The following is a 12,717-nucleotide window of genomic DNA, read 5'->3' as shown; positions in this document are numbered from 1 at the left end:
TCTGGTAAGTTATTATTAAGGAAACTAACAAAATGCACTAGATATAATATTGCTGGGAGAAGAAGGGCTTATGTCTAATCCATCCCACTTTTCCAAGCTTTGACTTATGAGTTTTTATCTTTATGGGTCCAAAAGCTGACTCCCAAAGGTTGCTAGACTAAAGGCCCACTGCACTCTTCTTAAAGCAATGTCTAATTGTCTTAGACCTCTGGGATAAATGCTAACAGTCTTCAATATACTTTAATGGGATTGCCCGGTGCCAATTGCATTGTCCTTAAGAAGCAGGTGGTAGAGGCAGAAATGGGGGACCTCAGGGGGGCGGAGCCTGACTGCTCTTCGGATCGGACGCATGTGAGCGAGCTCCTCTCTATAGTGCACTGTAGACTGGTAAATTCCGCGGCATAACTGACCATACGATGGTGAAAATCAGCAGGGATAAACCCTGTGACAAACCTGAACACCCGAAACAGGACCGGGGTCCATCCAACATGGAGAAATATTTAAATAAGAGATCCTCGGCAACCTCTGCAGGTCAGAGCAAGATGGCGCAGAGTGAACAGGATGATCCTGTGCTTGGAGCAGAAGTGACGGAAGGAGGCTTTCCAGACACTGCCTCTGACGAGCAGCTAAATAACCCCGTCCAAGTCTCCAGAAAGTTCATTCAGCAAGCCCTGGCTTCAGCGCTAGCCCCAGTGATACAGGATTTGACCGAAATCAAGAATAACATAAAGCATATTGGTCACCGGGTGGAAACACTTGAAAATAACCAGACTGCTTTACTTACTTTTAGTCGAGCTCTAGCTGACTGCAATAGAGCGCACGCTGACTCACTCAACGATGCCTTTGCTCTTATTGAAGACCAAGAGAACAGGAGTCGACGTAAGAAGATTAGGGTGAGGGGTATTCCAGAGAGCGTGCCGCATTAAGATTTGCCTAAGGCAGCAGACGCCATCTTTACAAGCCTCTTGGGAGCAGAGAGAGCAGCAGAGGTTGCTATTGAACGCATTCATCGGTCCCTCAGGCCCAAACCGAAAGAAGGGGAGCTAGCCGATAAATCGGCTAGATATAAGAAGGAATTACTCCTGGATGGGGCAAAGATTCTCCTGTTTTCAGGACTTGGCGCCATCGACGCTCAACAAGAGAAGAGCGCTGCGCCCTCTTACAGACCTCCTCAAATCCCATCGGATACCATTCAAGTGGCTATTTCCATTTGGACTCATCTTTTCATCCAGTGGCAAGAGGTGCACTATCCGATCCCCTGGAGACTTACCAGCAGCGTGGGACCTTCTGCGATCGCTGTCAGTGGAGATTCCTTCATGGCTGCCTACAGCGGCCTTCACCCTGCCTCTTCCAGCTCTTCCTGACTGCGGCAAATGGGACCAAGTACCGCTGAGGAAGAAGGGTACTCCCAGACCCAGGGACGCTTAGCAGCTAAGTCTTAAGTTGTCGACAGGTTTAATTCTGATTCCAGGAGAGGGGGGGGGGGCGCGGATTACCCCCTTTTCTATCCTTCCTGCTCCTACCCTAGGTATCGCAACAAGCTTTTCTCCTGGCATGAGGAGACGTGTTTCATGATAAGATGACCTCGATTAAATGCGTCTCTTTTAATGTTCGGGGACTAAACACCCCGCAGAAACGTTCCCAAATAATCTGCATCCTGAAAAAGTCACAAACAGACATATGCCTGTTACAAGAGACCCATTTCAAATCCGGCCACATACCCAGCCTGCCCAAAGCATATTTCAATGTATGGTACAATAGTACCTATGTCAAGGCGTCCAGGGGGGTGGGGATTGCCATAGCTAAAAGAGTCCCTTTCACGCACCTACTCACCCAGATGGATCCCGAAGGTCGTTTTGTCTTTGTTAAGGGGAAGATAGGTAGCCAACTGGTAACCATAGCTAGCTTATATAGCCCCAACAAAGGTCAGAAAAAGTGGACACGGTGCACATTGAGTAAGTTAAACGCCTTTGCTAAAGGGATTAGACTGATAGGAGGAGACCTAAATGTGACACTGTCCCCACTTTCAGATGCATCTGAGGGTTCCTCCTTGCTCTCCCAGACCTCACTAGGCCTCATAAATAGGAGCATCTCGGAGGCCAACTTAATAGACACTTGGAGACTGCTTCACCCTGCAGATCGTGACTACTCTTATTTTTCAGCCACCCACAACACTTACAAAAGGTTAGAATATATCTTTATATCGGAGGAGCATTTAGACTTGCTCGAGCAAGCGACTATCGATCCTATAACGGTATCTGGCCATGCACCTATATCAGCCTTAATGCACTTCTCCAATTTACCTGCAAAACAATGGCAATGGAGATTAAACGAAACTCTCCTAGATAGGGGGGAAGATCTGAAAGCGCTTAGGCAGAAACCTTCCTGGTACTTTCAGGAAAATGTAACAGCTGATGTGTCAATCCCGACTGTGTGGGAAGCCCACAAAGCTGTTCTGAGGGGGGAGTTTATAGCGCTAGCCTGCAAGATTAAAAAAGATAGGCAGAAAAATCTACATTCACTACTCTCACAGATAGCCACTATAGAGTCCTTGCACAAGCGATCTAAAGCACTTACAGCTTATGAGGAATTGTTGAAGCTGAGAAAAGAACTAAAAGACCACCTTAATATTAGTTACGCTAGGGCATACCAGTACTCCAAGTTTCACTTTTAACTCGCACGGTGATGAAGACACTAAGTTAATGGCTGCCTTGATTAAACAGAAGAGAGAAACTACATTTATCTCTAACATTAAAACCAAAAGTGGGGAACCAGTCTCTAAGACGAGGGATATTGCAGCTGAGTTCCACCAGTTCTATCGGGAGCTCTATGGGCTCAAGGACTCAAGGAAGGTGTCTGAGTTAGCCAGTGATTCTGAGATAGATAGATTTTTAGATAAATTAGACCTGCCGCACTTATCCGACCTGGAGAAGGCTGAACTATTGGCTTCAGTCACAGAGGAGGAGGTCACTCAGGTACTCAGCTCGATGCCCCTAGGCAAAAGCCCCGGCCTAGATGGCCTGCCGGTGGGGTACTTCAAGAAGTTCTTAGATATCCTTATACCACATCTCACCAAAAATAGTGTAACTCGCTTATGACAGGTTCCTGCCTACACAAGCAATCTCTAGAAGCAATAATTAAAATTCTTCCCAAGGAGGGTAAGGATCCTCAGCTGTGTGGGAGTTACAAACCCATTTCGCTCCTTAACATGGATGTTAAATTATGGGCAAAATTACTAGCTACCCGCCTCAGCCACCTTCTACCCAGACTGATACACCCTGAGCAGGCAGGGTTTGTCCCGGGCAGGAAGGGATACCATAACGCCTGTAGACATCCCAATAATACAAAAAACTAAAAGGAAGGGCCTTCCACTTATCCTTTTGGGAATTGATGCGGAGAAGGCCTTTGACAGGGTGAGCTGGGACTTCCTTCAGAAGACGCTGCAGAAATTTGTCTTTCCAGTACAATTCCAACAGGCCATTATGTCCTTGTACAGGAATCCTAGCGCCAGGATAAGGGTTAACGGAGTACTGTCTGCCCCATTCCTCATCAAAAATGGTACAAGGCAGAGGTGTCCCTTGTCTCCCTCCTTGTACATTTTAGTAATGGAAACTTTACTACAAGCCATCAGAGGCCATCCAAATATACATGGTATCCAGACTATGGAGAATGGCCCTGAATATACCAATGCAGCGCTTGCTGATGATCTTCTTGTCATGCTTTCCAACCCTGTCGAGGCCTTCCCGCATCTACTAGAACTCTTTACCCAATATGGACGTCTTTCAAACTTCAGAGTCCCCTATGTTTCCTGGATGGGCCGGAAGAATCTGTTAAAAACGTTCATTATGCCCAAAATATTATATACGATGCAGATGCTCCCCATTTTCCTCCCCGGTTCCTTCTTTTCCCATATAAGGAGGGCTTTTTCCACCTTTCTTTGGGATGGTAAGAGACCTAGAATAGCCTACTCTAGACTAATACTTAGAAGGGAGCACGGAGGGTTCGGCCTCCCGGATGCTCAAACGTATTACCAAGCAATACATCTTAAAAGATAGTTACAATTACATACCCCCAATTACAGGGTCCTAGGCAATGAAACGGAATTATTCCAGCTCACCCAGGCGCAGAAGGCGGGTCTATGGAACCTTAATAAGATATCATTGAAAGATCATCCACTTCTTAGGGGAACAGCCTCGTGTTAAGAACCCTTTCAAACAACCACAACCTACTGACACATCCTTCCTTAAACATGTCAGCAGACCTTGTGCCCTTCGTCGTGAGACCCAAAGTTGTAGCTCCAGCTCCGATCTGGGGGAAACTTAAAAACTTCACAGTGGAGGAATTCCTTGAAAGCCTCTCTCATAGGCTGGGGGCAGATCATCCTCTGAGCCTAGTCCTAAAATCTGGAAATTTCCTGGAATCCTCCGAGCTTAAAGTTACAGGCAAACTACTATTAGACAAAATAGGGGAGAACAGGGACAAAACATGGTTTGAGAAACTAATGCAAATGGAGGTCTTTCCTAGGAAACTGATTTCACAATTTTACCTCTCCTTGTTGACCCCCAAGACGTAAAACTACACCACCATACATACATTCCTGGGCTTCAGAGCTTGGTAGAGAGTTTTCTGAAACAGATATTATGCGCATGCACTCGCACTCTCATGGGTTCTCAAGATGTGTTAGGGTCCAAGAACACTCCTTCAAAGTCCTAACGCAGTGGTACAAGTCTCCAAAGCAGATGTTTGTAAGGGGTCTTCAGAGCTCTGATAGGTGTTGGAGATGCAAAACAGAATCTGGTTCCTGGAGTCATATTTTTTTTTGTTATGCCCTAAGATTGTAATGTTCTGGTCGGAGGTATCACAAATAGTCAACAGTTTGGTCATACAGCCCATTACTCTTACTCCAGAGGCAGTACTCCTGTGGCTCCCTACACCAACCTGGAGGCCTTCAAAGAATTAGCTCAGGGAAGACCCTCCTACCATAGATCACTGGAGGGATAAAGTCGACCAATTGTGCCGATTGGAGGAGTTGGCGATTTGGGAAGATAGAGAACATTAAAAATATCTGAAGCAATGGAACCCGTGGATAAATTATAGGCTTACCAACACAAATGTTAACGTTTCCCAATAGAGAGGCATAATCCGGGCTAGTCTTGGCCTTAACTGGGGACGGTTTGGTTGGATATCTCCGACCATAAATAAAATGTGTGTTTTAAGTCTTTTCCTTGACATATAGCCTCGACATTGTTTGGATTATTCAACTACTTAACTTGCAATGCCAAGAGAGACGGGGTCGAGGTGTTTAGTTCCTCGGGGGCCTGTCTGTCCTCCCCTCCCAACCCCATCCCCTCTCCTTATTCTCCATTACCCTTCTCCATCCTTCCCTACAGTTCCATCTAATTATTATGTTCATAAGCCATAATGTCCTTCCGGATGCACAGCTTTCAACTCAAGATGTGTTGTTTTTACTGACAAGCCATGGATGCCTTAATGTGAATATCATCTTGTTGTATAACACATTGTCAATGTATGATATTTATGGTAATTTACTATTCTTGCTCAATAAAAAGAAATTTGAAAGAAATAAAGGGGGACCTCAGAGCGGTGCAACCTCCAGACTCAGGTAATGTTGGAACTTTAATAATTTATTGGTGCAAAAGCTACACATTTAGGGGCCGTAGTGGTCTGTCCATCAGGCAGACACCAAAACACACTAGCATTGTCCTTGTAATGCACATATACCTGTAGTCCTCACGACCATGAGCTAATAAAAAAGCTCCGACGTCTGGGAAGACTCCCTTCTATCACTCCAAATATGCCTTGACAGAGCACATGGAAAGGAGAGAACAATCCATTCGAGTACGGACACCATCAAGGCATAAACCAGTATTTTCCAAGCAAGGCCCCACTGCTTTCAACCTGCTCAATCATGCAGAGCAATAAATAAATTATATATATATATTTGAAGGCAATGCTCTACCTACCTCCACAACACGTAGGATTGGGAGGAGCAGTTCAGATTGGAAAAGATTGCAAAGAACTAGCAAAGACATATTTCAAGCACGACCATCGTGCTCTAGTTGGGGCTCAGTTTTTCCCTCTACAGACTACATTTTGTAAACTCTGGTTGCCATGGGCAGCAAGGCCACTTCTATTCCAAGGCATTCGTTATACCCAAGGTACATAAAGCGTTAATTAAGGGTCTGTATTTTATAGCCTACCATCTAGGTAAACTGTGCGCACTTTCTATTCTGCAGTATATGGGGCTTCAAATCTATCATCTTAATATGAAGTTAATAAAATCACATAAAAATCCTGGCTATACACAGGAGGCAGTGGCTTCACCCACACACTTGCTGCAAATCATAAGATTTATGGGGAGACTCAGGCAGATAAATAGCTTGAAGAATGATTCATCCTTATTTTATGGTGTAACTGATAAACGGGTCCAAACTGGCAAATTTAAGCAATTTACTTTTACACCATTGCAGCTTTAGTGATTACTCATCAGTGCCCAGTACAGCAGAATATGACAAATACACGCAAATGATAATTTACCGTTCCTTTCTTATACGAGGAAAGTAGTCAACGTCTTCACCGCATATTGAGACTTAAAGGATATGGACAGCTTTGGAAGAATTTTTTATTATTGTTTTGTACTTATTTTATGTTAATAAAAAAATGTTCCAACTGGCCTTTATTAAAAATATTCAACCATTTGTCTTCTAAAGCTTACAGGTTTCACTGAGTCTGCAGACTATTCTTTTTCCTCACTGAAAACTGTCAGAGAGCTGCTCTGAAAGCTCGATCTGTAGCCCATATCTCTTCCCTCCTGACAACTTATAAACACTCGGTCAATATAAATTACGAGCTACGTTTATGTAAGTAGAGAGAAGGGCTACATATCAAGCCTTCAGAGCAGCGCTCGGATGGATTTCAGGAAGCAGAAAGTTTGCAAAGTTAATGAAACCCAGGGGCAGACTGGGAACTTAAAGTCGCCCTGGAAAAAAAACCTAAAACTAGCCCCATGTTTTAGCGGGAGTCAAATTAACAGAAGGCAGGGCAAAAGATGTAGGCAGGGCCACCAGAAGTAGGAAAAGAAGTAATACCATAATGCAGCACAAGATACCGCCCCTGCAGAACCAAATACTGTACAATCAATGATGCAGGTACCTAATGCTGAGAGTTGTTATGTACCCGTCTGGCAGCCGTGAGGGCTCAGGCAGGCCCCTGGACATCGGCCCACTGGGAAATTTCCCTGTAGGGTCAATGGCCAGTCCGCCCCTGATGAAACCTGAAGGCAATAGAAGACAAATAGTTGAAATTTGTAATAAAGAGCAATTGGAAAAATGTTTTTGAAGCCCCAAATAAATACAATACAATAATCATAAATGCCCCCAAAAAGCTGTCCATAGCCTTTAACTATTAAAGGGCAGGAATATTGTAAGCAATGATTGTAGTAATGAATCTATTTTTTTGTTTTCTATTTTATCTATAAATGCAATGAATGTAGAGTAAAAAGAAATCTGTTCATCTACAATACACAATAATCTAGAAAAATTGCCGGAAAAATTGTCTGATGGTCTGGCACTGAGTAAAAAAAAACAAAAAAACTGAGAAGTACCATCTCTTCCACAAGGTCTAAGTCAGGCATGCTCAACCTGCGGCCCTCCAGCTGTTGTAAAACTACAACTCCCACAATGCCCTGCTGAAGGCTGATAGCTGTAGGCTGTTCGGTCATGCTGGGAGTTGTAGTTTTGCAAAAGCTGGAGGGTCGCAGGTTGAGCATGCCTGGTCTAAGTGATCACGTTCATGGACAGCCGCACTTTGTTACTGCAATGAAGTAAATAAGGATTGGTGGGACCACCAAAGCTGCCAGGAGTTGTCAAGCAAGTATACAGAACTTTACAGAAAATCACATACAATAAATTAAAGGGGTTGTCTCACTTCAGCAAGTGGCATGTATCATTGTAGAGAAAGCCAATACAAAGCACTTACTAATGTATTGTTATTGTCCACATTGCTTCCTTTGCTGGCTGGATTCATTTTTCCATCACATTATACACTGCTTGTTTTCATGGTTATGACCACCCTGCAATCCAGCATCGGTGGCCGTGCTTGCACACTATAGGAAAAAGCACCAGCCTATGTGCACTACCATGGGCCGGGTCACCAGAGAGGCCGTCAATTTTTCCTATAGTGTGCAAGCACGACCACTGCAGCTGGATTGCAGAATGGTCGTAACCATGGAAACAAGCAGTGCACAATGTGATGAAAAAATGAATCCAGCCAGCAAAGAAAGCAATATGGACAATAACAATACATTAGTAAGTGCTTTGTATTAGCTTTCTCTTTCTGAAGTGAGAAAAACAAAGATGGAGGTGAATGAGAGGATGAACTGTTTCTAAGCAGTGGTCACAGTGTATAGTGTTGGTACTGAATCCATGGGGTTCAGACTTTGTTAAATTGTATCTGGGTGTCTTTAATACTAGATAATCTTTCCTTAAAGAGGTATTACGGTTATATTAAATTATCCCTTATCCTAGGGGATAGCTATTAGATAGGTCCTACCATTGGGACCCCTACAAATCATGAGAACGGGCCCCTTTCCCACCAAATGAACAAAACTCCCACAGAAATTAATGGAGCGGCTGCACTCATGCCCAACTGGCTGCTCTACGTGGTAAGGGGCCCCGGTTCTCATGATTAGTGGGGGTCTCAGTGGTAGTACCCTCACCGATCTAATAGTTATTCCCCATCCTGTGGACAAGAGAAAACCTATAACTGGAATACCTCCTTTAACCAAAATCCAACTCGGCTTAGCACCAACCGTTCCTCAATTCTCTGATGGCACATGAGTTGGTGCTGAGTTGCTCCCTAGAAAGACTCACCACTGTTCTCCGCCTACTCCATGGGCATAATGTGGCTCGATACATAATGGCTCTCAAATGATCTGCCCACAGACATGCGATCTACGTTGCAAGTGTCCACTGGATACCTCCCAGACATGTTGGCACCTACATTTCATAAGGAATTATGAATCGTCCGTCCATCCCAGGCATAATTCGGTTATCTTTTTGTGATCCTGGGGTAAAGCCAAACAGCCACGTGGTCCTGGATTGATGCTAGGATGCCTGGGAGGGGAGATATACATATCTCTCCACAGAAACCAAATAACAATACTATGCTTGGACTCTAGTTGTAGCCGGAACCCAGGAGGATCAATTGGGCCTGGAACCATCTTCCTGTGACATTCTGGTCTGGAGCTATGAGCCCTAAGGGGTTTTATGGGTCATTTTTTGCAACGCAATTATACTTGAGGTTTGAGAAGTCTCTGTGTGAAGCCAATTGTACTTCGCTCAATAACCTTGGAAACACTCTTTTAAAACATCAGCAACTTTTATTTCCTCGTTTAGATTCCCTTGCCATATCTTAAGATTTTTGCAGCAGTCTAGGGCATTCTGTAGACTGCTTCAATAAACCAAAATGTCTCCTGGTAGAACCTACTGTTTGTCAAGATTATTTCACTTATAATTTTAGTATGGAAAGGCATTTAGTGTAAATTTCTGGGCAGATAGGTTCGTCACCTGATAAAATAGTCATCTCTCTGATCACTGAGGGACACAAGTCATCTGTTCTTTTTTGCCTTCATTTGATATAATGGGCGGTTAGGAATCTCATTAGAGTCTGCTGAAGATGAATCTTCCTGTAGAAGTTAGAAGACGTCTGGTCTCTTAATGTAACAAAACATCTCCCGATAAAAATAAATCCCTTATGACAATTTATTACAAGGCTGAGTTGAGCAGTGATACTTTTACGCCTACACCGCTGTGGCTCTCTAGAACAAATACCCAGCTGCACAAATCTGCTTAACGCTGCCAAGCAAATTCACACCTACTGCTGTCGTCCCTTCTGTAGAATTTGTTCCCTCCAGTAGGCACAAAGCTAAATATGTGGAAAAGAAACTTACCAAAGTTCTCCCCTCCCCAGATGTCCATTTGAGTATCGTACTTTCCCAGCTGGTTGAACCATGACTTGTCAATCACAAATATACCGCCGGCAATGACAGGAGTTCTAAACCAACAAAAAGCAAAAAAGAAACTAAAGACAAAGTAAAGGAACTAGAAACTTTTTACATTTACACATTGAATACCATATAAAAATGTACTTTTATTGTTCATTTAGGGCTCATTCAGATGGCCGTAAGTGTTTTGTGGTCTGCAAATTGCGGATCCACAAAACACGGATACCGTCCGTGTGCTTTCCGCGGAACGCACAAGGCTAGCGCTATATAGAAATGCCTATTCTTGTCCTCGATTGCAGACAAGAATAGGAAGTGCTCCATATTATTTGTGGGGCTGTGGAACGAAACTATGGATGCGGACAGCACACGGTGTGCTGTCCGTATCTTTTGCAGCCAGATTAAAATGAATGGGTCCGCACCCGAGCCGCAAAATTGTTGAACGGATGTGGACCCATACATATGGCCATCTGAATGCTCAACTGTCGTGAAGATCTCTCAGAAGCGCATACATTGTACCAGTGGTTGATCGGAGTAAGCGAGCATTGAGTAATGAATGCAGGAACTTCTGGGCTTAGCCACTCTCTAGTTACTTACAATGGGTATGTAAGATGACTATATGGCACTTACTAATATAGCCTTTGTGCCATTTTATAAGACATGACCCCTTGTTGGTCCTGTCCATAAAATGGTCACTGATGGAGGGTCACGGTAAATCACCTCCATGTGATGTCTCCTCCATTCAAATACACTGCACCTGTGTAGAGTTTAGCGCAGGTGCATTGGGTTGGAATGGAGGAAGCTGAGTGATGTGTCTGGTCACATGACCCTCCATCAGCCGCCATCCTATAGACAGGACCTGTATGGGGACAGCACAGAAGATTTGCCTAACGAGGGGAATGGCTTATAAAATCTAGCAAATGACACAGAATATCAACAAAGGCTACATTAGTAAGTGTCATATAGTCATCTTACATATACACTGGTGACAAGTAGCAGAAAAAAGCCAACTTCCTTATGGGATTTAAGAAGTTCACAATCTTGATGGCTTATACTCAGAATACACCATCAAGTCTAGATGGTTTAACAATAAAGAGACCACAGCACTCGGTCCGGCAGCAGTTAAAAGCAGCTTGTGAGTTGGTTTGACTAAAGGACCCTTTAGATTTGATGTTTGGGCAGATTATTTGTATGCGAACAAGCGGTGGCATTAGTGATCATTCCTCCCTATACTGTAGAGGTGGTCGCTGCATCTAAATGCAACTTTCTCCTCCACCGATGAGCAGGCGATTGTCAGGAAGGAACGCTTATTTCCCAACAATCGTCAGCCTCATCTGTCAGCCTCTAAGCAGGTGATGGAGAAACAAGTTTAAAAATTGCTATGCTAATCCAAAAGCATACCTGAGAATTTTTTATTCAGGCACGTGTCATATGATAATGAGTTACTAAGTGTCCTCTGGGCGTTCTTTCATCTCTTAAGTGTCCTGTGTTAGCGATGGTAAACCCTCCAGAACCCTTTCCCTTTTGGTTGTTGTCTCCTGGACAAGACATTGGAATAAGCCAGAGAGGCCAATCAAAAGCAGAGCGGTGGGTGCAGATAACGCAGGACACTTCCGAGATGAAAGGCCCACCATAGGAAATTATCCTCGGGGCCCAAACCCTATATCATTAATAAAGTCTAACAGAATTTGATTCAAAGAAATAGACCCTAGTAGCAAGTGACTCGCTCCAAAGGCAGCTCCAAATGTTTTTTTTGGTCTCCTGGACCTTTTGGGGCCCATTATGATATCAGAGTCTGGGCCCACCGGAGAATCCTCTGGTATTTTGGTGGGCCAGTCCGACTCTGAGTAAAGCATATTTCTTCCTCTATCATATGCTGTCTTCAGATAGTAAAGCACGAGAGACCAACTGCTTTTAAATTATAGAATTTAAATAGTTCAGTCCCATCACATATCCGAGGAATTATAAAAGAGCAATATGTCTAATAAAATAAAAAAAACGGAGATTTCATAAATAAACCCATCAAGAAGAAAAGCTCACCGTATTGAGGAGGTTGGGTCTGTGCGGGACATCTTTTGTTCTATGGGAATCTGTTCCCACTTGAAATGAAGACTCCAGTCAAAACCTAATAAAATAAACAGCAGAACAGTGACCGGTGTGTGTTATATATACAATTTTAACTAGCAGAGAGGAAAGTCTCATTTGGTTTTGTATTGTGTATTAGGCCAGTTTCACACACACACACAAGTAGAGTTTTTTTTTTTGTCATCTTTTTGGTGTTTTTGTAGTGGCATTTTCCGTATGTATTTTTTTTTATTGACCAGATTTTACTTTAAAGTCTATAGTTAATTATGAAATTTACTTTAAACCATGCTTTTTTTTTTTTTTTCAAGGCATCTTTTGTGTTACGTTTGTGCATTTTTATGAAATTGCAGCATGATCTAGGTATGGTGATTTTTTTCAGGGTTTTTTCCTATAGGAATTGCTATCTTCATACTCCCGTGCATTCTGACGCTGTGCTCCTACAAACCAGTAGTAAAATGCATTGAGAGGACTCCTGAGCTCACACACATCATGGAGAGGACTCAAGCAGGAGTGCATTTTACTGCTGGTTTGTTAGAGGACAGTGTCCGAATGCAAGTGACTATGAAGATAAAAATTACATAACCGGACTCAGCACCACTTACACTATACAG

The 12,717-nt window shown here is 43.5% G+C and overlaps 1 protein-coding gene across 1 annotated transcript in view; it reads right to left on the bottom strand.

Moving 5' to 3' along the window:
* LOC120981453 (polypeptide N-acetylgalactosaminyltransferase 16-like) overlaps positions 1-12,717 on the bottom strand; it is a 39,026-nt gene that overhangs the window by 18,109 nt on the left and 8,200 nt on the right. The window contains exons 4-5 of the mRNA XM_040410993.1: positions 12,062-12,146; positions 9,971-10,074 (exon numbers count right to left, since the gene is read on the bottom strand). Of these exons, the coding sequence (XP_040266927.1) occupies positions 9,971-10,074; positions 12,062-12,146 (189 nt within the window). The remainder of the gene's footprint in view (positions 1-9,970; positions 10,075-12,061; positions 12,147-12,717) is intronic.

This window comes from Bufo bufo, chromosome 11 (assembly GCF_905171765.1).
Source record: "Bufo bufo chromosome 11, aBufBuf1.1, whole genome shotgun sequence".
Taxonomy (NCBI): domain Eukaryota; kingdom Metazoa; phylum Chordata; class Amphibia; order Anura; family Bufonidae; genus Bufo; species Bufo bufo.
Note: the sequence above shows the minus strand (reverse complement) of the source record. Positions and strands in the feature narration are given on the sequence as shown.